This window comes from Dromiciops gliroides, chromosome 2 (assembly GCF_019393635.1).
Source record: "Dromiciops gliroides isolate mDroGli1 chromosome 2, mDroGli1.pri, whole genome shotgun sequence".
Taxonomy (NCBI): domain Eukaryota; kingdom Metazoa; phylum Chordata; class Mammalia; order Microbiotheria; family Microbiotheriidae; genus Dromiciops; species Dromiciops gliroides.
The window spans coordinates 375320285-375343642 of record NC_057862.1 but is presented as its reverse complement, the minus strand read 5'-3'; the positions used below and the strand labels follow the sequence as shown (position 1 = coordinate 375343642).

Here is a 23358-nt window from a genome sequence, read left to right as displayed (position 1 = left end):
AGTGATAGAGGAGGTTAAGTTTGTCCCTGGTCCAATTGAGGCAATATTAAACACTAACTATGTGCAAAGTATATAGCTTGGATCCAAAGACAAGAACAAAGTAGTCTCTGTCCTTGGAAACCTTGAATTATAAATCAGGGCTGGAGAGAAGAGGGAAATATAGCATGTATTCAACATAGTTTCAGGAGGGAGGGATCAGGGAAGGATTCATAAAGGAGGTGGCACCTGAGCCAAGCCTTGAAGAAGGTGTCTAAAGAAGTGAAATGTGATACTCCCCCCTTTTCTGTTGTTTTTAATATACATATAAAACATAAACCTCTTTTTTGTTTTTAAGTGAGGCAATTGGGGTTAAGTGACTTGCCCAGGGTCACACAGCTAGTAAGTGTTAAGTGTCTGAGGCCGGATTTGAACTCAGGTACTCCTGACTCCAGGGCCGGTGCTCTATCCACTGTGCCACCTAGCTGCCCCCATAAACCTCTTTTTTGAGAGAGATTTCCTTTTTTTTTTTCACAAGAAAATGTTTAGCACCCTGTTCTTCCTGAGGATACTTCAAATAATAGATGTCATAATGCCTTCCTTTTGTGTACCAATTTTTTTTTTTTGGTGGAGCAATGAGGGTTAAGTGACTTGCCCAGGGTCACACAGCTAGTAAGTGTCAAGTGTCTGAGACCAGATTTGAACTCAGGTCCTCCTGACTCCAGGGCCGGTGCTTTATCCACTGCACCCTTTTGTGTACTATTTTTTAAAAAAACTTTTCTCTTTTAAATCTATCATCTCTTTTTGTTTTTACATCACCTTCATTTTCAACTATATCTCTCCTGACTAAGTACCTAATGAGCCAACCCTTGTAACTAAGAATTTTTAAAAAGATTAAAAAGTAGTTTAGCAAATGAACATCTCAATTAAGCCTGACGGTGGATGCAATATCCCACACCCATAGTCTCCCACCTCTGCAAAGAGGGGAGGGAGGTACATTTTTTCAATTTTCATATCTTCTCCAAGACCACTGCTTTATATTTTCCAAAGGCAGCTAGGTGGTACAGTGCATAAAGAAATAGATTTGAAATCAGGAAGACCCAAATACAAATCCTACCACTTATTAGCTATACAACCCTGGACAAGTCATTTAACCTGCATGTGCCTCAGTCTCATATGTAAAATGAGAATAATGACAGCACCTTCTTCACGGGGCTGAGATGAGATCAAATGAGTTAATGTATATAAAATGCTACATAAACCTTAAAGAGCTCATATATTTCCTATGTAAATATGCTATTACTTACATTATATAATGATCTTATTATTGTTGTTGTTATTGTTGTCATTCTCACTGCTGTTATGAGTTAGTTAGAGCAGGGGTTATTGGAGAGAGGGGCAAACAGCTCAGGGCTGGGAGTCTGGGGGATAGCTAAAAAGTGGTAGAGCCGACTTCTCTTCTCTGTTGTGATGTGCCTGCCCTGCTAATGGGGTGGCTTCAGTTCCAATGCTGATTGTCATCCTGATTCTTTTACCGCTTTAATGGATCTGTGATTTCCCTCCACAGGGGCAGGGCACCGCATCTCATCATCCTAGCTACTAATTAACCATTTCTCTTTCCATAAATCCTAGAGAGAAAGGTTACCCAACACAACGAGAGGCCAGCACGCTGCCTCTTTGAGTAATTTCATGGACACAAGGGGAATGCTTCAGTGACCCTTGGGCCTCTTATCCCTCACAAGCCCTCAGTTCTCCTCCTGCACTCCTAGGTTTCCTTAAGGCTCTGTATTATGATATTACTCATGAACACCACAGTAACCCTGATAAGCATGTGAGCCTAGGGATTCTTTTCCTAAAGACCCACAATCCTGACCAGGAACTTCTTGCTTGGAGTCTTAATTAAAGAACTTTTCTTCACCTACGCTTCCAAAGCCACAAGAGGGGCTCCTCTTCCCTACCCCGCAGATGCGAGTGAACATGAGGAAAGACAAATGGGACCCAAGGAGCCCCAGGAAGGATGAGGCTGATGCATGTTTTTCATTTTTTGTCAGGGAGTCTGTGGAGCAGAGGGAATCCACCCAGCCCCTAGAGCTCCAGTCATCAATGCTGAGAAATAGTGGGCACCAGCTGGGTGGGCTTCCTCAGAGTCCTATTGCTCAGCCACCCCCACCCACCCCCAAGCTCACCTCACAAGTCTCAGAGCAAAAGCAGCTGCCCTCCCACCAGAGCAGCATCACCAGTTTGGCCGGCAGTGGTGTTTCGGGTTCTTTGCCCGTTCAGAAGGCTTTCCATTCAGCCAGTGCCCCCCAGCTGGCAAGAAACTTCGATGTGAACCAGTACAAGGTAATGAATATGTTTAGGGGTTATACAATCCAGACATGCCTCTAGGGAAAGGGCTTATAGATTGGGAGGCAATCAATGCAAACTATTGAAGTTGTCAGCCAGATGACAACAGGGTAGAAAAGATAACGAACACAATGGAAAGAGTCCTGGGTTTGAATCCAGCTCTGATTCTTAGGAGCAGTGTGACCTTGGACAAGTCACTCATCTTTCAGAGTCTCAGGCCCTCGTTTGTAAAATAGGAATGATAATAATTATGATGATCATAATAATAGCAACTCATAATTTTGTAGAGCTTTAAGATTTGCCAAGACATCTTTCTTTACAACTTTGGTAGTTTGATTTATATGGCACTGAATACATAAATTAACTTAGATAGAATTGTCATTTTTATTATATTGGCTTGGCTTGCCCATAAGAAATTAATATTTTTCCAATTGTTTAGGTCTGTCTTTTTGTGAAAAGTACTTTGTAATTAATTGTGTTCATACAATTCCTTTTTGTTATCTTGGAAGTTAGGCTCCCAAATATTTTATATTGTCTGCAGTTATTCTAAACATAATTTCTCTTTATGTCTCTTGCTGCTGGGTTTTGTTGGTAGTATATAGAAATGCTGATGACTTATGTTGGTTTTTTCTATATGCTGCAACTTTGCTGAAGTTGTTTCAAATAGTTTTTTAGTTGATTATCTAGGATTCTCTAAATATACCATCATATCTGCAAAGAGTGATAGTTTTGTTCCTTTGTTGTCTATTTTTATTCCTATAATTTCTTTTTCTTGTCTTACCGATATAGCTGGCATTTTTAGTAGAATATTAAACACTAGTAGTAATAATGGGCATTCTTGGTTCACTCCTGATCTTATTGGGAAGACTTTGTCACTGTTACAGATAATGCTTGCTCTTGACTTTAGATCGATACTACTTATCATTTTAAGAAAGGTTCCATTGGTTCCTAAGCTTTGTTTTATCAAAGGCTTTTTAATATCTATTAATATAATCATAAGATTTTTATTGTTATTCTTATTGATATGGTCAGTTGGTATGATAGTTTTCCTAATATTGAACTAACCCTGCATTTCTGATATAAATTCCATTTGGTCATGGGACATTAAAACAAACAAACAAACAAACAAATGTGTGTCTCTGTGTGTATCTGTGATATATTGCTATAATCTCCTTGGTAGTATTTTATTTAAAATTCTTACATTGATACTCATTAAGGAAATTGATCTATAGTTTTCTTTCTCTGTTTTTGCTCTGCCTGGTTTAGATAACAAACTATATTTGTTTTATAAAAGGAATTTGATAGGGCTCCTTCTTTACTTGTTTTTTTTTTTTTTCAAATACTTTATATAGTATTGGGATTCATTATTTCTTAAATGTTTGGTAGAATTCACTTGTGAATCCATCTGGTCCTGAGGATTTTTTCTTAGGAAGCTCAGTGATGGCTTGTTCAATTTTTTTTCTAAGATGGGGTTAAGTGTTCTATTTCTATAATCTAGGCAGTTTATATTTTTGAAAATATTCATCCATTTTACTTAGATTGTTAGTTTTACTGGCATATAATTGGGCAAAATAACTCCTAATGATTACTTTAATTTTATCTTCATTGGTTGTACATTTACCTTTTTCATTTTTGATACTGATTATTTGGTTATTTTTGAAAATCAAGTTAATCATTGGTTAGCTTTTTTTCCCATAAAACCAGCTCCTAGTTTTATTTATTAGTTCAATGGTTTTCTTACCTTTATTTTTGTTCATCTCCTTTGAGTCTGGGATTTCCAGTTTAGTGTTTAATTAGGGATTTTCAATTTGTTCTTTTTTTTAGATTTTTAGTTGCATGCCCAATTCATTGATCTGCTCTTTTATTGATATATGCATTTAGAGATATAAATTTTCCCCTAAGTATTGCTTTGGCCGCATCCCACAAATTTTGGAATTGTTGTCTCATTGTCATTCTCTTTAATGATATTATCAATTGTTTCCATGATTTGTTCTTTGACCCACTCATTCTTTAAGGTTAGATTATTTAGTTTTCGATTAGTTTTTAATCTATGTTTCCATGGCCATCTATTAAATGCAATTTATTGCATTATAGTCTGAAAGGATGAATTTAACATTTCTGCTATTCTGCATTTGGTTGTGGTTTTTATGTCCTAATACACGGTCAATTTTTGTGAAAGTGTTAATGTACAGCTGAGAAAAAAAGTATGCTCCTTTCTATTTCCATTCGCTTTTTCTCCAGAGGTCTGTTATATCTAACTTTTCCAAGATTCTATTCATCTCTTTGATTTTTTTCTCATTTATTTTATGGTTAGATTTATTTGGTTCTGAGAAGGGAAAGTTGACATCCCCCAATAGTATAGTTTTGGTGTTTAATGCCTTTTGTAATTTACTTAAATTTTCCTTTAAGAACTTGGATGCTATTCCATTTGGTGTATATATGTTTAGTATTGATATTACATCATTGTCTGTTGTTCCTTTTGGCAAGATATCATTTCCCTGCTTTTCCTTTTTAATTAGATCTATTTTTGCTTTTGCTTTGTTTGAGATGATGGTTACTACCCCTGCCTTTTTTGCCTGAGCTGAAACATAATAGATTCTCCTCTAGTTCCTTATTTTAATTCTGTGTATGTCTCTCTATTTCAAGTGTGTTTCTTGTAAACAACACATTTTTGGATTCTGGTTTCTAATCTTCTATTTGCTTCCATTTTCTGGGTGAGTTCATCCCATTCATATTCACAGTTATGATTACTAACTATTCATTTTCTTCCATCCTATATTCTTCTGTTTATCCTTTTTTGCTTCCATTTTCTGGGTGAGTTCATCCCATACATATTCAGTTATGATTACTAACTATGTATTTTCTTCCATCCTATGTTATTCTGTTTATCCTTTTTTTCTCTCTCTTTTAATCCTGTCCTTCCTCTAAAATCTGTTTTGCTTTCGACCACTGCCTTCTTTTATCTGCCCTCCCTTTTATTACCCCCTTCTCATATCGCCTTCTCTTCCTAATTCCCTCTTGTGTAATATAGATTTCTATTACTGATTGTGTGTCACACACACACATCCTCATTTTGAACCAATTTACATGTGAGTGAGGTTGAGGCATTGCCTACCCCTTTCTTCCCTTTCACTGTAAAAACTCTTCCTTGCATGCCTCTTTTAGGTAAGATAAGTTTTCCCATTGTTTCTCTGCTTTCTCCTTTCTCCCAGGCATCCCTCTTTCTTACCTATCCATTTTCTTTTACATCATCCCAACATAATTGACTCACTTCTGTACCCTCTTTCTATGTAGAATCCTTCTAACTGCCCTAATGATCATAAAGTTCTTAGAAGATACATGTATTATCTTTCCATATAGAAATGTAAACATTTTAACATTGTTGAATCTCTTATGATTTCTCTTTCCTGTTTACTTTTTTATGCTTCTCTTGAGTATTGTATTTGAAAGTCTAATTTTCTATTTCATTAAATATCCATTTTCCCCTGGAAATATTATACTCAGTTTTACTGGGTAGGTCATTCTTGGTTGTAATCCCAGTTATTTTGACTTTCTAAAATATCATATTCTAAGTCATCTGCTCCTTTAATGTAGTAGCTGCTAAATCTTGTGTGATCCTGACTGTGGCTCCATAGTATTTAAATGATTTCTTTCTTACTGCTTGGATTATTTTCTTTTTGACCTGAGAGGTCTGGAATTTGGCTATGATATTCATGATATTCCTGGGAGTTTTCATTTTGGGATCTCTTTCAGGAGGCGATCAATGGATTCATTCAATTTATGTTTTACCCTCTGGTTTTAGGATATTGGGGGCAGTTTTCCTTGATAATTTCTTAAAATATGTGTAGGGCCTTTCTTTGATCTTGGCTTTCAGGTAGTCCAGTAATTCTTACATTATCTCTCTTTGATCTATTTCCTAGGTCAGTTGTTTTTCTGAAGAGATAGTTTACATTTTCTAATTTTTTTCATTCTTTTGACTCTTTTTATTATTTTTGATGTCTCACGGAGTCATTAGTCTCCACTTCTTGCACAATTCTAATTTTTAAGGAATTATTTCCTTCAGTGAGTTTTCATACCTCTTTCCATTTGGTCAGTTCTGTTTTTTAAAGTGTTATTTTCTTCAGTATTTTTGTGCCTCTTTTACCAAGCTGTTAATTATCTTTTCATGATTGTTTCCCTTTGCTTTCATTTCTTTGCCTAAATTTTCCTCTACCACTCTAATTTGAGTTTGAAAATTTTTTTTAGCTTTTCCAGGAATTATTGTTGGGTTTGTGGCCAATTCACATGCTTTCTTTGAGGTTTTGCTTGTATTGTAGCTGTTTTTATTTCATTGTATTCCTTTGAATTTGTGTCTTGATCTTCCTTGTCAAGATAGTAGTTTTTTTGTTTTTGTTTTTGTTTTGTTTTTTTTGTTTTTAGTGAGGCAATTGGGGTTAAGTGACTTGCCCAGGGTCACACAGCTAGTAAGTGCCAAGTGTCCGAGGCCAGATTTGAACTCAGGTCCTCCCGAATCCAGGGCCGGCGCTCTATCCACTGTGCCACCTAGCTGCCCCCTTTTTTATTTATTTATTTATTTATTTTTTAGTGAGGCAATTGGAGTTAAGTGACTTGCCCAGGGTCACACAGCTAGTAAGTGTTAAGTGTCTGAGGCCGGATTTGAACTCGGGTCCTCCTGACTCCAGGGCCAGTACTCTATCCACTGCGCCACCTAGCTGCCCCTAGGATAGTAGTTTTTTTATAGTTAGGTTCTTTATGTGGTTATTGTTTGCTCATTTTTCTACCTAATTTCTTGGTGTAGAACTTTATGTTAAAGTTAAGCTCTGTTCCCAATGCAGGGGTGGGGAGGGGCATTGTCTGAAGGAAGCTTTAGGCTTTTTCATACTGCGGCTTTCAGAGCTAGCTCTGGGGCTTTGGAAGCTTTTAGCTCTTCCAAGGTGGTTTGATCATCTCTGCCTTGAGAGCTCCCAAAGCTGTCATCACTACCAGTCCCATCTCTGGTGTTTTATCTATGTGGACTCCAGATCAGCCTCCTCCCCCATGTCACAGAGCTCTCTTTCTGACCTTCTCTGTTGTTTTAGGCTGGAAGGATATTTCACTCTGTTATTTTGTTGGTTCTTCCACTTCAGAATTTTATTTGAATTTTAAACTTGTTTGTAGGGTAATATTTAGAGAGCTCAGCTGAGTGCTGCTTTCACCATCTTAGTTTCACTACTAAAAGTCTATGTTCGGGGCGGCTAGGTGGCGCAGTGGATAAAGCACCGGCCCTGGAGTCAGGAGTACCTGAGTTCAAATCCGGCCTCAGACACTTAACACTTACTAGCTGTGTGACCCTGGGCAAGTCACTTAACCCCAATTGCCTCACTAAAAAAAAAAAAATATATATATATATACCTAAAAGTCTATGTTCCCCTTCTTACACAATTCCTGATGCTACCACACTTGGAATAGTGTGGTAAATTCAATAAGCACCTAGAAATCCAAATTAGGACAAAATCTTTCCTTCTAAATTTTTAATCTCAGAGTTGAAGGAGGGATCTTAGACATCATCTAGCCCTTACCCTGAAGTCTTCTCTCCATGAATATTTAACCCCAAAGTCCAATCTTTTTTTGAAAAATGCTGCTTTCTAAGAATCCCACATCATGACCTGGGGATTATTTCATTCATTCTGGGACCCATGTCATGGGAGGATCTAGGAGTATTTTAGTCTGAGGAAGAGAAGACTTAGCTAAGGAGGACATAAAAATAAGTATTTGAGTGGCTTTCATTCAGAAAAGGAATTAGCCTTATTCTGCAAGCTTGGCCCTAGTGGGCAGGAAAAGGAGCAACGTGTGGCAGCAGGAGAAAACATGTAGGCTTAATGTAAGGAGATGCCTCCTGAGTTCCCCTCAGTAGAGATCTCCAAGCCAAGGATGGATAGATGGCCTCGTTGGTGATGTTTATAAATGGGATTTATCTATTTAGCTACAATTGGAGCCAGGAGAACTCAGAAGTTTGTCCCAACTCTGAGGTTCTGTGAATATCAGTTGAGTTGTTTGGTTTGTGAAAGAAAGAAGGGAGGAGTTCAGGCTGGAATTCTGAACCAACTTCCCAGAGGCAGGGTTAAAAATATGATTGGTATTAAAGGAGACCATTGTTACTTTTCAGGAGCACCGGATAGTGTCCCCAGAAACTGACAGTGGTTTTGTGGGATCTGAAACCAGCAGGGTATCTCCATTAACCCAGACTCCGGAGCACCGACTTTCCCATCCCAGGTATAGCAGTTCACATTTTTGCTGCCCTTCCCATGGCTCTTCTCTCTTGGGATGGTTCTTGATCTTGGGAATGGTGAGAGCTATGTCTATTAGGAATGGGAGGCTTCATTAGGAGGTTGGTGGTAGAGTGTATAAATAATTGTCATGGGATTATTTCTTAGGACAGAACACAGAAGTAAAGTGGGTACAGTGGAAAGAGGAAAGGCAATGGGTACAAGACAGAAGATTCTGGTGGTGCAGTAAAAATAGGGCTAGATCTGATTCCAAGTTTGATTCTCAGCTCTGTCACTTAAGAGCTGTGTGTCCTTGGTAAAGCACAGAAGGGTATATTAATTTGCAAAATGAGGAAGCTGGATCAGATGGTCTCTAAGGTCTCTTTCCAGCTCTAAATCTTATGAACATGTGAACCAGATATCTTTACTTGGGAAGGGGTGGGCTAAAAGCACATGGATGTGAACTGTCATAATGTATTCTCAGCCCAAGATAAGAAAATGTGGGCCTACTGACATTTTTCTTTATGTCACAGTATGTCTTTTGGTACCAGTGACCTGAGGAGATTACCCCAGTCATCTATATCATGTCTACCTCAAGCTCCATCTTCCCACCATCCAGGAAGGGACCAGATTGTCATAGGAGCATCCTCTGGTCTTAGCATATCAGGGGCCCAGGCCCAGAGATCTGACCCAATGCCTATCACTCCCCGAAAGAAGTGGACAAAAAGCTTCCACCACAAACCAGGACCAGGTACAAAGATGGGTGAGTGGATATGGCATGTAAGAAATGTTTGGGTGACAGTTTGGCTTCATAGCGCTGCCCAAATACAAGGTTGGGGAGTGGGAATTAATACTCTATAGCCCATGCCTTTTGAGGCTGGCCCAGTGCTGGGCTCACTAGAGTGAGTCCATTTACTTCAAGAGGATCTGATGGAGTATGTCCCAATCTGTCTCACTCCCCTCAACACAGTGACCCCAAATCTATAGGCATGCAGATTTTTTTTGACTCCTGGATTAGTAACCCATTGGATTCTAATTTGCAACCTTACCCAGCTCCTTCTTGTCTCTCCTGGTATCTCTTCCCCATCAGCTGATTTGGATGGCGAGGGCCACGATAGGGCCCATGAACAGTATTCTCATGACAGAGAAGATGGACAGTCTCCTGCTCCCACCCCTTCTGATGAAGCACATGAAGAGACAGCACGAGACCCACTCAGCAACCTCATTTCCCGGGAAGTGAGAGAGTGAGTCCTACCTGACCATTTAAGTGATAAAGTTGTAGAGCAGGACGGATGACTGAAGGTCATCCTGTCCAGTATTCCCATTTTATAGATAGGGAAACTGAGACCCAGAGAACTGAAGCGACCCTCCCCAGGGTCACACCATCAAAAGGGTAGAAGATTTCAGGAGTCCCAGTTTGATCCTTTTTTTTCCCCAAACTAGGCATCACTGCTTTGAATGCTACACAGTTCACTCTTCTCGTTTATTAGGGGAAATTTCTCAGGGTGTGCAGCTTTCCAGATGCTGAGATTCCCTGTCACTACCCTTAGCCTAGAGAGAATGCCTTGGCAGGAAAAGAAAACATAGTTTGATTGCCTTTTTTCCCAGTTGTACTATGTGAGAATCCCTGTTGTGTTCTTAGCCAAATATTGTCTCTCTGCTGAGAAATCTTCGATAAGCTGTGGTTTTAAATGTTTTCTGTTAGTTTCCATTTTATCTGCTTTTGGCAAGTGGTATACATTTCTCCAGGCTTTTGGGATGTAGCTGTCAGCATAGATAAACATCCTTGAGCATGCTTGTTGATTCTTCTATTCTTGAGATCTTCTTATTAGATCATAGATCATAGAATGTTGGATGTAGAAAAGACCTTAGAGACCAGCTAGTCTAACTGCCTCATCTTAAAGCTAAGGAAACTGAGGCCCAGAGGGGCTAAGTAATTAAATAGCCTGAGGTCTTGCAAGCTGGTATGTGACAGAGGCAAAGTTGGACATAGGGCCCAACCCAGAGTTAGAGCTGCAAGGGCCTCTGATGTCATCTCTTCCAATGACTTCTTCTCTTCCAGGGGTTCTTAACCTGGGGCCTGTGAAAGTTTTTTTTTTTTCCCTTTCAGTATATTGATCATTGTGTTTCAATGTAATTGGTTCCTTTTATAACGCTTATATAGTTTACACATTTAAAAACGTTCTTTTGAGAAGGGGCTCATAGGCTTCATCAGCTTGCCAAAGGAGTCCATGATACCCAAAACCATTAGGAATCCCTCAGAATAAAGACAGAAGAGCATGGATAGATATGGCTCACAAGTGAATCGAGGCTTTCAGAGGCAGCTAGGTGGTGCAGTGGAGAGAGTAGTGGACCTGGAGACAGGGAAACCTTAGTTCAAATCCCTCTTCAGATACTAGCTGTGTGATCCTGGGCAAGTCAGTTAACCACTGTTTTCCTTGGTTTCCCCATCTGTAAAATGGGGATAATAACAGCACCTACCTCCCAAGGTTGATGTGAGGATCAAATAAGATAATATTTGTATAGTACTTTGCCAGCCTTAGAGCACTATATAAATTCTAGCTATTATTATTATCCTTCCCAAGATTAACTCCAGTGTAGGTAGGGACTAGACAAAGAGACCCAGAGTCTAAAGAATCCCCCCCAACCCCAGCAGCATTTGCTGCCATCCTTGGAGCAATGAACTGGAGTCCCCCAGACCATGAATTAGGGAGTTAACAAGCCAGGCCAATCCAAAGCTGGAGCTTCATTCAGTTTCATCTCCCTGACTGAACCAAATGATCAGTGACCCTGAGAAGCAAAAAGCCAACCCTCCTAGTCGTCCCACAGCTCTCTGCACAGCCAGTGGTCATTGGCAAGAATGCTTTCCCCAGCCCACACATGTTCTCATTATACATCTCCTGATTATGCAGCCCTAACAAATGTCTCCATGGGGATTGCTAGGGAACTGACAACTCAGATACATGTAGCTCCAGCAGGTTCTATGGCCTGACTCTTCTAAGGCTGTAGAGCTAGGAGACACACAGGCCCCTAAGGGCCTCTTCTCCCCATACCTCTTGGTCTGGACCTGGTGTTAGGAGGACGGTGATCTCTCAGAAGCCTGGCCGAGTCAGGGGGTTTAGAGGATCTGTACCGCTCAGGAAGATGACCACACCAGTTCCGAAGATCCTGGATTCCTCTGTCCTGTGTGTATGAAGGCTATGCCTGTGGGGGTGGGGACCTGGCATCTGGCCACGGACACAAACTGTCTCCAACTTGAGGGGGCCTGCAGCCCATCCCTTGAGGTGACACCTACTTAAGAAGAAGGCCCAAGTTTCTGTTCCTAGCAAAGAAATCTGATTTAGAAGGAACGTAGCATCTGGTGTAGTGAGAAGAAAACTCAGGCTTTGAAGGCTCAGAGGACCTGGATTCAAATCCTGACTCTTGCAACTTGTTAGATGAACAGCTTGCTTCACCTCTGTGTCCTCACTTTCTTCATCTGTAGAATAAAGTGCTTGGACCTGAAGTCCCTGTCAGTTTTTCTTAGCCCCACCCCCACCCTCATATTAAAAGATGAAGAATTGGAGGTACAGACAGAAAAAACTACTTTCCTAAGGTCACAGAACAAGTTAGTGGCAAAGTTACAAATTAGAACCCAGGACTCTTGATTAACAGTCTAATCTAATTTATTTATTTATTTTGATTTTCCTCAATTACATGTAAAGATACTTTTTGAGTTCCAAATTTTTTCCCCACCCTCCCTTCCCTCCTCACTTCTGAATCCAGTAAGCAATTTGATATAGGTTGTATACCACAATCATGTTAAACAAAGACTAGCAGTCTAATCTTCCATGCTACTTATTGTTTTTGGTTTTTTTTGTTTTTGCGGGGCAATGGGGGTTAAGTGACTTGCCAAGGGTTACACAGCTAGTAAGTGTCAAGTGTCTGAGGCCAGATTTGAACTCAGGTACTCCTGAATCCAGGGTCGGTGCTTTATCCACTATGCCCCTTCCATGCTACTTATAATAGAAAATTAACCACTATTTCTATTCAGACTCAGGGCGGGGGGGCGGGGAGGGGTGCAGGAGATGGGGAGACAGGAAGAGAGGGGAGTTGCTGAATTACGATGACCTTGCAGGCAAGGATGTGGTAGCAGTTGGGGCTTTTTAGCTATACTTTACCAGCTTCCTGGGTGGCCTTTGCGACCCTTGTCAGACAGCTCATGTTTGGCATCAGCCCACTGGCCTCTCCAGTCCTGTTGGTGATGGTAGCAAACACTTGTAATAAATTCCCCCTCTGTCATCCAGGAGAGGATGCTAACAAGTCTCCTTTCCCACTCCTTCTGGCAGCTTGTGATATTCATGGGGAAGCAGTAGGGTGTCCTGGAAAAAGCTCTAGGATTTGGAATAAAAAACTGGGTTTGAATCCTGACTCTACCACTTACTATAACATGTGTGACCTTAGGTAGATTACTTATTCTCCGCTTCAGTTTTGTCATCTGTAAAATGAGGTATAAAAGAGGTGATGTGATCCTCTGGACGATCTATGATCCTCTGACCCACCCTAAAGGACCAACGGAAAAGCTCCCACTTCCCCCCAACACCCCAGTTTGTCTCAACAGAAAATTCTCTATAACCGATCTAAATACAGTCAGATTTCTACTAAATAGATAACAACCAGAACCTTTCATTAACAAGAATGTCACCCTGCCTGTATTCCCTTGCTGTCCCCCTAAGGTAGGCAAAGAGGCATCGTGGGAAATCAGACTATTCAGAATGCCCAGTGGCTGTTCCAATGTCTGCTCCTTCAGAACAGGGTCTGGGATTTTAAAAGTTATTGTTTTTACCTTTTGTTGTCTCCCCAGTGCTCATAGCACAAGGTTTGGCTCATTGTAAGGGCTCCATGAATGCTTATTGTTTGGTTGGCATCTTAGGGAGGGCTCAGGGAAGACCCCTCATTAGAGAGGGTTCCTTCCTGTGAGGGAAAAACAGAGGAGGAGTAGAGAAAAGGGGCAGACAGTAAGTTTAATACCCTGAGCCTTCAAGAACTGGGCCCACTGAGAAAGATGCCAAGATGTATACATGGCCATCATTTTTCTCACTGACCTTCTCCTGTTCTCTTTATGGTGTAATAGAAAAGGGTCACGTGACCTGAGCTGAAATTCCATCTCTTCAACTTATTACTTTTATATAGACAAATCATTTAAACTCTATAGGCCTCAGTTTCCTCATATGTAAAATGGAGAGGTTGGACCAAGATGGCCTCTGATGTTCATCTGGCTCTAACCCTGAGGTCCTATGATGCCTAGAAATTACTGATATGCCATAACCAACAGATATAGGCCCCTCCCTTGTGCCTGAAACAAAATGGTCAGAGGAAGCCCTTAGCTTTCCCCCATTGCACTCTGCTCACCAACTCTGTTTCCATGACAGCCAAGCTATCCGGGCCCTACAGCAAGAAGTGACCCAACTCCGAGAGAGGATAGAGGCCAGCTTGAAAAACCCACCTCGGGACAACTTAAGTCATAACTTCCAACAAGCTACCAGGGCCCGGAGCAGGCTTGCAAAGGACCCCTTGGCTTCGGGGAGCTCTTCCCACACCAGGTGTGTATATCTCAGATAACTGGAGAATCACACACAGAAGCTCAGGGTTGTCAGGGATTCAGAGGTTACCTGGTTGAACCCATGTCTGAACAGCTACCAAAGCCCCCAAAAGTGGCCCTCTAGGTTCCTCTCGAAAGGCCACTGCAAAGGTGAACCTGTTACCATCAGCAACACTGAAACTACATGGCTCCAAAACTGGAGTCAATTGAAGCAAATCTAATTCCTCTTTCATACTAACAGACCTTTAAATACTTCTTATTCTTGTTCAGTTGTGTCTGACCTTTCATGACCTCATGGACCATAGCATGCTGGGCTCTTCTATTCTCCACCATCTCTCAGTCTGTCCAAGTGCATGTTTGTTGTTTCCATGCTACTCTCTCTCCATCTCATCCTCTGCCATTCCCTTTTCCTTTTCCCTCCAATCTTTCCCAAACACCAAGGTCTTCCGCTCCATCCCAGTCTAGTCTTCTCCAAGTTAAACATCTTGTTCCTTTGACCTGTCCACCTATGACATGGTCTCTAGTTACCTCAGCATCCTCATCAACCTCCTCTGAATATACTCCAGCTGGACAACATCCTTCCTGAGATGTGGTGTCCAGAACAGAACATAATTCTCTATTTGAAATCTGACCAGGATAGAAGGGTGAGAGTGTCCAGAACACGGCACAATACTCTATGTGGCCTGACCAGGACAGAGACTAAAGGGGTGGAACAATACTGTCCCCTTGCTCATTCTGTTCCTTGTGGCTCTTTGGATGCAGCTCACTAAAGGGTGAGAACTCAGGCTCTGAGTTCAGCTTCCTATTTTCCCACTGAAAGCATTAGTTTCCTTGCCACAACAGCACCAGGTGCCTAAAAAAAGTGAGTCTATCTCACCAATTATCCAAGGACTTAGTGCCACAAAGGAATATGGGACCTGGGGGAATATGGCTCAATCAGCTTTTAGGAAGGGGATGATGAGTTTGTATGGAAGCTGCTCTTTCCTTTGGGTTGGGGCGCCATCTATTGAGCCTACTGATCCTGGAATATTTGATAGCCAAGATCAGTTCTAAAAGATTGTATTTCTTAGCAAATCCCAGGAGTTGACTTTTCCATCTTTTTGCCTTTTACCAGTAAATCTGCAGAGAGATACCAGGGTGACCGAGGAGATACAACCCAAAACAATAGCACAGTAAGGTCTCGGCTGAGATCCTCCTCTGTGCCCCGGGAGGGGACCCAACCAGCTCAAAGTAAGTGATTTCCAGGAGAAGCTGACTTTCTTTGTTGTTGTTAAAAATTATTTTTGGTTCCAAGTTCTCTTCCATCCTTCCCTTCAGTCATTTAGACGGCAAGAAATCTGATACTTGTACATGTGAACATATAAAACATTTCCACACTGAGGCTGACTTTCTACAGGTCAGCATCTGAATTAGAAAACAGAGCTGGGATAACTGCTTCTCCAGCTCCAGGCATTTTTACCTGTAGCCACATACACAGTATACCTATAGACGCAAGAATTCCAGTCCAGGTCCTGTGGCTCCAAAATCCTGTGCTTTGTTTTTTTTCTATATCATGCTGACTCCTTGAGGGTAGGGATGGTGTTGTTTTTCACTTTTCAACAAGCATAAATAAATAAAATAAATGGAATAAATTAATGACTAAATGTCGACTGTGCCAGGCATCTTGCTAGACATGAGATAGAAAGACAAAAATGAAAGTCTCTGACCTGAAGCAGCTTATAACCTATGGGAGAGGGGAGATCAAATGTACCCAGATAAGAATGAGCAAAGAGAAGTTGGGGGTGGGGCAGGGTAGCAACTATGGGGAGCAGGAGGTCTCCTATGAGAAGTGGCTGCTGAATTGTGCTTTGGAGGAAGCTCAAGTAATTGGTGAGGAGAAAGAGCATTGCAGGCATGGGGAACCAGCCTGGGAGGAGTCAGAGAAGCAAGAGATGGGGCACATATAATATACTGAGGCAAAGGAAGAAGTCTACTTTGACTGTAATGAAGGGCATAAAGGGGGAGCAATGTGAGATTTGTCTGAAAGGATGGGTCACAGCTAGATTGAGACAGGCTTTAAATGCCAAACAGGGGAGTTATATTTTATCCCTGAGGCAAAAGGGAGCCACCAAAGCTTCTTACACGTCAAACCCATCCTTTACAATGATTAATTTTGCAGGTGTGCGGAGGACAGATTTAAGAGAAGAGATCCTAGTGGCAGCCTAGTGTTGCAGTGTTAAGGCCAGAGATGATGAGGGCCTGAATGAAGGTAGTTACTGGGTGATTGAAGAGGAGGGGAAACATGCAAGAGGTGTCATACAGGTAGAATCAGGAGGACTTAGTAACTGCTTGGATATGAGGGGTGAGGATGAAGAGGCAAAGACTAAGGTTTCTAATCTGGGTGTCAGGAAGGTTGGTGGTGCCTTCCACAGGAACAGGGAGGTCAGGAAGAGAAGTAAATATGTGAGTGTGTTTGTGCGTGGGAAGATGCTTTGAATATGTTGGTTTGGAGATGCCTTTGGGACATCTAGGTGGAGCTGTCCAACCTTCAGCTGGTGCTATGGAATCTTTGTCCTTCAATACCTATAATAGTCACTTAGTACACGTTTGTTAAATTGAGCACTAACGTCATTTAAACATTGTTCAGTCATTTCAGTCGTGTCTGACTCTTTTGTGACCCCATTTGGGGTTCTCTTGGCAAAGATACTGGTGGGTTTTGCCATTTCTTTCTCCAGTTCATTTTACAGGGTGAGGAAATTGAGGCAAATAGGGTTAAGGGACATGTCCCAGTTCACACAGCTAGTAAGCGTCTGAGGCCAAATTTAAAGTCAGGTCTTCCTGACTCCAAACCTGGCACTCTATCCACTGAGCCACCTAATTGCCCCATTTAAACATTAAAATATGTCCCAACTCCTTATTCAGCCAGACACAGGCATGTATCATGCTCCATAGCAGGGTACTAAGACATGAGATGTGTTTAATCTCTCTCTCTCTCTCTCTCTCTCTCTCTCTCTCTCTCTCTCTCTCTCTCTCTCTCTCTCTCTCTCAAGAGTTTTAGAATAGTTGGAATTTGGAAAAATGGGAAGAAAGGTTGGGTAGAGGAGGAAGTGTGGGAAGCAGATCAATGCTAATCTCTTCCTCAGACATTACATTTTATTTTGCACTTCTCAAGTGCATCTATCAAGGAGTTTGTAATTTTATTAATAATAGCTTATATTTCTAGAGCACTTTACAATTTACAAAGCACTTTTCTCACTACAGCCTTGAAAGGCAGGTAGTGTCATTACTATCACACCCTCATTTTAACAGATAGGGAAACTGAGGCTTAGAGAGGTTGTGTGAATTACTCAAGGTAACATAGCTCAAAGTGATGGAGACAGAACTTGAACCCAAGCCTTCTGGGTTTGCATTCACTGCTCTTTCCAAGGTATTACACTTCTCTTTCAGTTTTCTTGGGGAGCTATGATTTTTAACATACATGGACTAGAGTATGTACTTTTGTTCCATATCTTCCTGCCTTCCCTGGTCCCTTTATCTTCTCTAAGGGTGGGAAGTAGAGCTATATCCTCAGTCTTACACATTGGAAAGAGATGAAATACCCTTGGCCTGTAGGCCAAAGCTTAAGTAAAATATCTGGGCTTTCTTATGTCATACTGTCCTTAACTAGAGGAATTGCAGTTATACTTTTCCTACCTCCCCCACCACACCCCAGGAAGCTCTGATTTCCAGAGTCATAACTAAAGTAAGGCATCTGGAGCTTTGGCCCAGGGCAAAAAATTTAAAGGGTGCTATCAGCACCTTTATAAAGATACTTCCTTCTTCTCTTATCCTTTCATGGCCCTGCCCTTGCTCCCTTGAACAATACTGAACCTAAGCAGCAGGATGCTGCTTCTTCCCCCCCCCCCCCCGCCCCTGCCAGGGACCACACTTTCATCAGGGTAGAAACCCAAGGTGATCCAGGGTACATTCCCTCCACCACCCCAGTACGACCCAGGCTGCACTCTAGGTAAAGGCCCTTCCTCAGTGAGAGTTTTGCTACTCCAACTCTGATGATTTCTTCTGGCTCTTTTGGACTCCATCCATTTCAGCTTCTGAATCAGAACGATCTATATCCAGGATCCAGGCTGAGGAGAGAAGAGCCGAGAAGCAGAGCTCCCTGGACAGCATAAAAGGTAGAACCAGAGGGGAGCAAACAGACACAGTCTACTTCCGAGGCCACTACACAGGTGAGAGCAAAAAGGAGTCAATACACTGGGGTGGGGAGGTATTCCAAGATCTTCATTTCCTGTGATCCCATGTGCTCAAGCCTCATTCACTGGCTTTGGAGCCAGTCTAGATAAAGTACTGGAAAGATTTTACTTAAGGAAAAGAGAGAATGAGGGAGGAGAAAATAGGTAAATGGTATGTGGCATCAGTGAAAATGAGTAATGTTGTTCATTGTAGATACTAAAGAACTAACAACAAAATGAGAAGAAAAAACTAAAAATGCTCATTTAACTGTATTAAAATATTCATTTTGGTTCCTTATGTGAATTACTTACAATTTACACATCAATAGAATGCAACAAAAATGATTATAATGTATTATTAAATTTATGTCCTCTCATTCTTGTTTGGAGAAAACAGATAATGAAATACCATCATCCTCCTCCTTAGCCCAGCAGCAGGGGACTGTGCTGAGAGATTGTGGCATACACTCTCAGACTCAGTCACTCCATCAGTTGTTTTTGCTTGACTGTTTTTCATTGTAATAAGGGAGGTTTCAATTCAGGTTGGGGGAGAGGGTTGATATTCAGAAATGACTGATAAAAAATCAAAACGCATCAATAAAACTTATTTTATAAATTAAAGGAAGAGAGAGAGGGAGGAAGGAAGGGAAGGAGGGAGGAAGGAAGGAAGGAAGGAAGGAAGGAAGGAAGGAAGGAAGGAAGGAAGGAAGGAAGGAAGGAAGGAAGGAAGGAAGGAAGGAAGGATGGAAGGAAGGATGGAAGGATGGAAGGATAATGGCCCACTTGGTACCTAAGGACATTCCACAATGAACCCTTCTGCTCTATGACCTTGACTCTCACACAGTTTCAGGTTGTGGCACAAAAGAAAATCTTTATTTATTCTCTGCTGTTCCTTTCCTTTTCCCTTCTGTGTGACTCCTGACTTTCAGGAAAGTATAAATAAGCAGAAGACTTGGAGAAACTGAGGTAAACTCCAAGAGGAATGTTCACTCAGGGAGAAAGCTCCCTGCACCACGAGGCAGTGTAGTGGTGAAATGGAAAGAGTACTGGGTTTGGAGTAAGAGGGCCAGGGTTTCAATCCCATTTATGACTGTGGACTAGTTGCTTAATATCTCTGAGCATCAGTTTCCTTGATGGTATAAAGCAGGCTGTTGGCCTGGATAACCTCCAAGGTACTTTTTGGTTCTAAATCTATGATTCAGTGGGCCCAGGACCCTGCAAGAGAACCATTCCAACCCAAACCAGCACTACAGGGATCCAGATCTGGCAACTTGATTCGTGTTTTAAAATAAATGCCAGATTGATCAATAACAGACAGATGGCAAGCCTGTGCCACGATCCATCTCCTTTCACTAGTGATAACATGATTTCATCACAGGCTTTTGATTTCCAGCTCTGCAACCATTCCCAAGGTGGCAAGCAATTACTGTTTGGTTTGTGTTCCTAGGTCACAAATATTCCCTCAAATCCTCTCAGCGCCTCGAGGAAGACAACAATTCTCGCTCCTGCCCCTACTGTCACTCAACAAAGAAGAAATTTCCTGGTAATAACTATTTCCGGGGTCTACCCAGGATAAGCCCAGGCCAGGCCGGGCCATTGACTTCCAGGAGTTCTCTGTGTTACTAAGAAGTCCATATCAGTAGAGTTGGGGCCTTTAACCTAGGGATCTGGGTGATCAATCATTCAATCAACAAAGCAATATATATTTTATTTTATTTTATTTTTTGGTGAGGCAATTGGGGTTAAGTGACTTGCCCATGGTCACACAGCTAGTAAATGTTAAGTGTCTTAGGCCGGATTTGAACTCAGGTACTCCTGACTCCAGGGCCGGTGCTCTATCCACTGAGCCATCTAGCTGCCCCAACAAAGCAATATTTTAAGCAACTATTATTTGCCAGGCACTGTGCTATGTGCTGGGGTGGGGGTGGCAAAACCTTCCTCCATTCAGGCAGCTTATTTTCTATCAGATGGACTGAGTGCATGCCTCATAAGGCAATGTTTCCTCTGTAGGTGTTTCTGTCTGAAACTGTCTCTATTAACCATGAGATGGAGAAGCCATGGCCATTTAGTACCAAGGTCACTAAGAAACTTCCAGAGGCACAGACTAATTCTGTCCTGTCTCTTCCACCAACCTTGCTACCTTCACCCCCAGTGCATCCTTAGATGTCAGGAACGTACCACATCCTTTTTTTTTTTTTTTGCATGGCCTTGGAAGTAAACCCACCTCTGAGCCTCTGAAAGAAGGAAGGCTCTTTCCACCACAGTTCTTCTGCCCATGTTGAGCTCAATAAGTGTAAAGGCAAGGTCCCATGGGCTACTTTAATGATTGCTTTTCATTTTTTAGACAATACTCCCAGAAAAGATCCAGAGGAACATTTTTCCCATGACAACGTCAAGAAGACCCAGTGTTCGATGTGTCACCGACCCAGGAGTCCCACAGAGAAGGACAGAGAACCCTCTGGTAGGATAGAAATTGATTCCCTATCCCCTCCCTCTGAAAAATGTTAAAATCACCTTGAATTTGAGGTTCTTTTCTGTAGTTCCATAACATAAAAAGCCTTTTTAGAGAAGATAAGTCAGTCTTTAGTCACCTGTTGTACACCAGAGGACAGAGTTTGGGTTAGAAGTGAGAGAAGAGCTGAGACTGAGTAGGCATGGGCAGAGTTGTTAGTCTTAGCTACCACATAGGAGCTGGATTGGGGATGGGGTGAGGGTGGAGTTCTAGCAGTAGAGCACAAAGGTTCCATCCTCTGACAGCAGGAAGCACTGATGCTTTTTGTATAGCCCTAAGATCTCCAGTGTCATCTTTCCTAGGGCCAGATCTGGTAAGGAGCATGAAAGAGTTGAGAGACTCACAAAAGCCTCTTGTTTCGAGGTTGCACCAGCTGTGCCACTAATAAATATTTAGCCATGTCTCCTAGCCTCTATTGTGGCTGTCTTTCACACACATGCCATCACCCCCTATTTCCTCAACAGATCTCCTCACACCAGACACGTACAGCAGAACAGGGTGAGGGACTCAGAGCTGAGGAAGGAGGATGGTGATAGGCAGATTTGGAAGGATACTGGAGGAATAATGGCAGACGGTAGAAAGAAAGCCTCTAACCACATCCTCAGTTCTCCCAGGGGAGTCCCAAAGGGGAGCCATCTAAACAACCCCTATTTAGGATTCTCTACTCCTCTGTTATGGCAAACATTTCCTTCTGCCAAGGTGATTCAGATGAAGCCTGTACTGTTCATCTGTCAAGGACCCCAAGAGCCTTAGGATTTGAAAACCCTGGAATCTCAGTCAAGAATTCAGGTAGCTTAGAGGTGAAATAATCCAGTCTCTGACCTGATGCAGGTGTCCCCATGTCTCCTGTCATTCTTCTCATGGAGAGGTCATGCTTAACTGTCTTTGGTACTTGTCCTCCCCACAGGGATAGACAAGGGCACACAGAAGGGAGCACCTCTAAGTTCTGGCCCAATTCGGAAATCTGAGCAACGGCAGCAGCCATCGACTCCGCCATCACTTCCTCATCCTCCTGGAGTGTGGTATCTGGCGTCCCCGCTTCCAGCTCCAGTGGGGGCAGCCTTTGCTTATGTCCCACCAGTTCCTGTTGTGCCTTATTCACCCTCAACATTGTAAGAACCATTCTCTTCTTCTTCCGGATGAATATGGGTTCTTTTGTCCTGGCAACTAACCAAGCCAGGTTCAGGCAGGGCCTACTGAGTAGATGGCAAGAGCGTCTTTGTCCTCTTTGCAACATAATACACACAGCCAGGTCCTCATCAGTGCAAGCAGTGAGTCTTGTGAAGTGGTCACATGACTTAAATTTATACTATTCAAAGTTATTTGAAATTATATGAAAAATACGAGTAATTAATTCTTCCTGGCCCAATGGAAATAGGCAATGAAAGTCCAAATAGTGCCAATCATTTCAGGGGATACATTATTTGTATTAATCCAGACCTAGCTGTAACATAAATTCCAACTCCATTCAGAAGGCAGAATATGATGATGCATAAGGCCAAAGCTCACCCACCACTTGTGCTCAGGAGTTCTGAGTCAGCCCCAAATCAGCTGATTATCATCAGGAGTCAGGCAGCCACCTAAAGAGGCAGCCTATAGAGGGCTGAACCAAGCAGAAAACAGAGCAGCTGGTTCATGCTTCTGTGCCAGTCAGCCCTGGGCTCAGACCCACAGTGTCCTGGTAAATGTTTCACAACTGGTTCTCTTTTTTTTCTTTTCTTTTTATGGGGCAATGAGGGTTAAGTGACTTGCCCAGGGTCACACAGCTAGTAAGTGTGTCAAATGTCTGAGGCTGGATTTGAACTCAGGTCCTCCTGAATCCAGGGTTGGTGCTTTATCCACTGCGCCACCTAGCTGCCCCCTTGTCCTATCTTCTTACCAGGGTTATTGTGAGACTTAGATAAGGTAGTGGATGGAATTCAGTTCTATTCAACAAGCTTTTATTAAGAACTTCTATGTTTCAGGCCCCATGCTAGGTGCTGGAAATATAAAGATGGAAACAAATCAGTCCCTGCCCTTAAGGAGTTTACATTCTAGTGAGGTGAATCTATATAAATATACAGGTAAAAGGAGATAATATTTATTTATGTACTTTGCTATATAAGTACTAGCTATCATTATTATAATACAAAATATATACAAAGTGATTTTGAAGAGGGAGGGGTGACTGCACAGAAGCTAGAGGTTCTTGAACTTTTTTGTATCCTAGATTCCTTCAACAGTCTAGTGGTGGCTATGGATTATTCAGAAGAATATTTTTAAATTCATAAAAGTTGCAAAGGAAGGGCAGCTAGATACCACAGTGCTGGGCCTGGAATCAGGAAGACCTGAGTCCAAATCCAGCCTCAGATACTAGCTGTGTGACCCTGAACTAGCTGTGTGATCCTGTTTGCCTCAGTTTCCTCATCTGTAAAATGAGCTGGAGGAGAAAATGCCAGACCACTCCAGTGTCTTTGCCAAGAGAACCCCAAATGGAGTCACGAAGAATCA

The 23358-nt window shown here is 42.0% G+C and overlaps 1 protein-coding gene across 5 annotated transcripts in view; it reads left to right on the top strand.

Moving 5' to 3' along the window:
* AKNA (AT-hook transcription factor) overlaps positions 1-23358 on the top strand; it is a 74335-nt gene that overhangs the window by 47079 nt on the left and 3898 nt on the right. For all 5 annotated transcript variants that reach the window (XM_043984600.1, XM_043984603.1, XM_043984601.1 and 2 more), the window contains 10 exons: positions 2028-2319; positions 8468-8574; positions 9101-9330; positions 9658-9811; positions 13979-14149; positions 15263-15378; positions 18216-18353; positions 19804-19899; positions 20701-20817; positions 21776-21980. In XM_043984600.1, the coding sequence (XP_043840535.1) occupies positions 2028-2319; positions 8468-8574; positions 9101-9330; positions 9658-9811; positions 13979-14149; positions 15263-15378; positions 18216-18353; positions 19804-19899; positions 20701-20817; positions 21776-21980 (1626 nt within the window). The remainder of the gene's footprint in view (positions 1-2027; positions 2320-8467; positions 8575-9100; positions 9331-9657; positions 9812-13978; positions 14150-15262; positions 15379-18215; positions 18354-19803; positions 19900-20700; positions 20818-21775; positions 21981-23358) is intronic.